Source organism: Neopelma chrysocephalum, unplaced genomic scaffold (genome assembly GCF_003984885.1).
Source record: "Neopelma chrysocephalum unplaced genomic scaffold, ASM398488v2 Primary Assembly neopelma1_323, whole genome shotgun sequence".
Classification (NCBI taxonomy): domain Eukaryota; kingdom Metazoa; phylum Chordata; class Aves; order Passeriformes; family Pipridae; genus Neopelma; species Neopelma chrysocephalum.
In genome coordinates, this window is record NW_020897986.1 from 1378925 (window position 1) to 1380108 (window position 1184).

General features: G+C 41.6%; 1 protein-coding gene across 1 annotated transcript in view; it reads right to left on the minus strand.

The window, feature by feature from the left end:
* Positions 1–383: 383 nt before the first annotated feature.
* MPPED2 (metallophosphoesterase domain containing 2) overlaps positions 384–1184 on the minus strand; it is a 101212-nt gene continuing 100411 nt past the window's right edge. Inside the window, exon 6 of the mRNA XM_027705341.1 lies at positions 384–563. Coding sequence (XP_027561142.1) covers positions 445–563 — 119 coding nt within the window. The 3' untranslated portion in view covers positions 384–444. The remainder of the gene's footprint in view (positions 564–1184) is intronic.

The window sequence follows — 1184 nt, forward strand, 5'->3', positions numbered from 1 at the left end:
GGGTGTTTTTAAATGCTGCCTATTTTTTAGCTTATAATATAATATTAAAATAAGGTCTCTCACTTACTAAAAGAAAGCTTGGCTGTCCTTTTGAGAACACTATAACAATTTACAATGGCAAATTTATTGAAAAACAAAATTCATTTTACAAATTCACAATGCTTTATCGATTTAAAATGAATGCTGCATTTCCAAAAAGCACAACCTCTAACTTTTCTCCTTGTTTGTTTTGCACCAGCAATTTACAAAAAAAAAAAAAAAAAAACAAACAAAAAAACCAAACCCCAAAGCCCACCCCAAAAACAAAAACCCCCACGGTTCCCCCAAAATCCCGCCCCCCACCTCCCCCAGCCCCTCTTTCGAAATAAACATGTAACTGAATGTTTTATAATTAGAAAATGGCAGTTTATAGACCTTCCCCAGTTCCAAATGTGCAGTAGTGCTTCAGGATCCTTGCGGGGTCGGAAGGTCGAATATAATTGGAGGGTTGGTTGGTTGGAAGCTGACTGTACACGTGGAAGCATTGATGTACGTCGTGTAACCGTCTGTCATGATGCCATAACCTGTGGGGACAACGTGTCACACTCACTGCACCACAAACAAACAGTGCTGAAAGGCTTGTTGTGGGATCAGTGCTTTGGAGTGAAGTTAAATTAATCCCTTCAAAACGATACAAAGCTCTTGATTGAAAAAAAAAAAAATATACAGTGTGCCGTGTTTGAAATAAGAACAGATGCTTTTGTTTTATGCAGAAACTTTTTTCCCCCCTTGGGAAGCCCTCTGTTGCAACTGGACGCAGCAGAAACACAAGACAAAGCCACACAAGTTCTTTTTCTAATTACATTATTAGTGAGCTACAGTCAGAAGAAAAAGACCATTCAGAAGCTAAACATTCAGAAGTAACTTTGGTTTAGCCTACAACACCCTCTCTCCGGGAAATGACCCGAACCCTTGTAAGCTCTGCCTCTGCTAGTCCTTATTATCCAGTTCCTCATCACAGGACTGCCAAGCTGGTGTTCATGCCGGCTCCTGATACCCCAGAAACTCCTCAGCAGGTTAAAAGTATACACATACACATATCCAGGTTGTCCAGAGAAGTTCCATCCCTGGAAGTGTTCAAGGCCAGGTTGGATGGGACTTGGAGCAAGCTGGTCTAGTGGAAGGTGTCCTTGCCCCTGGCAGGG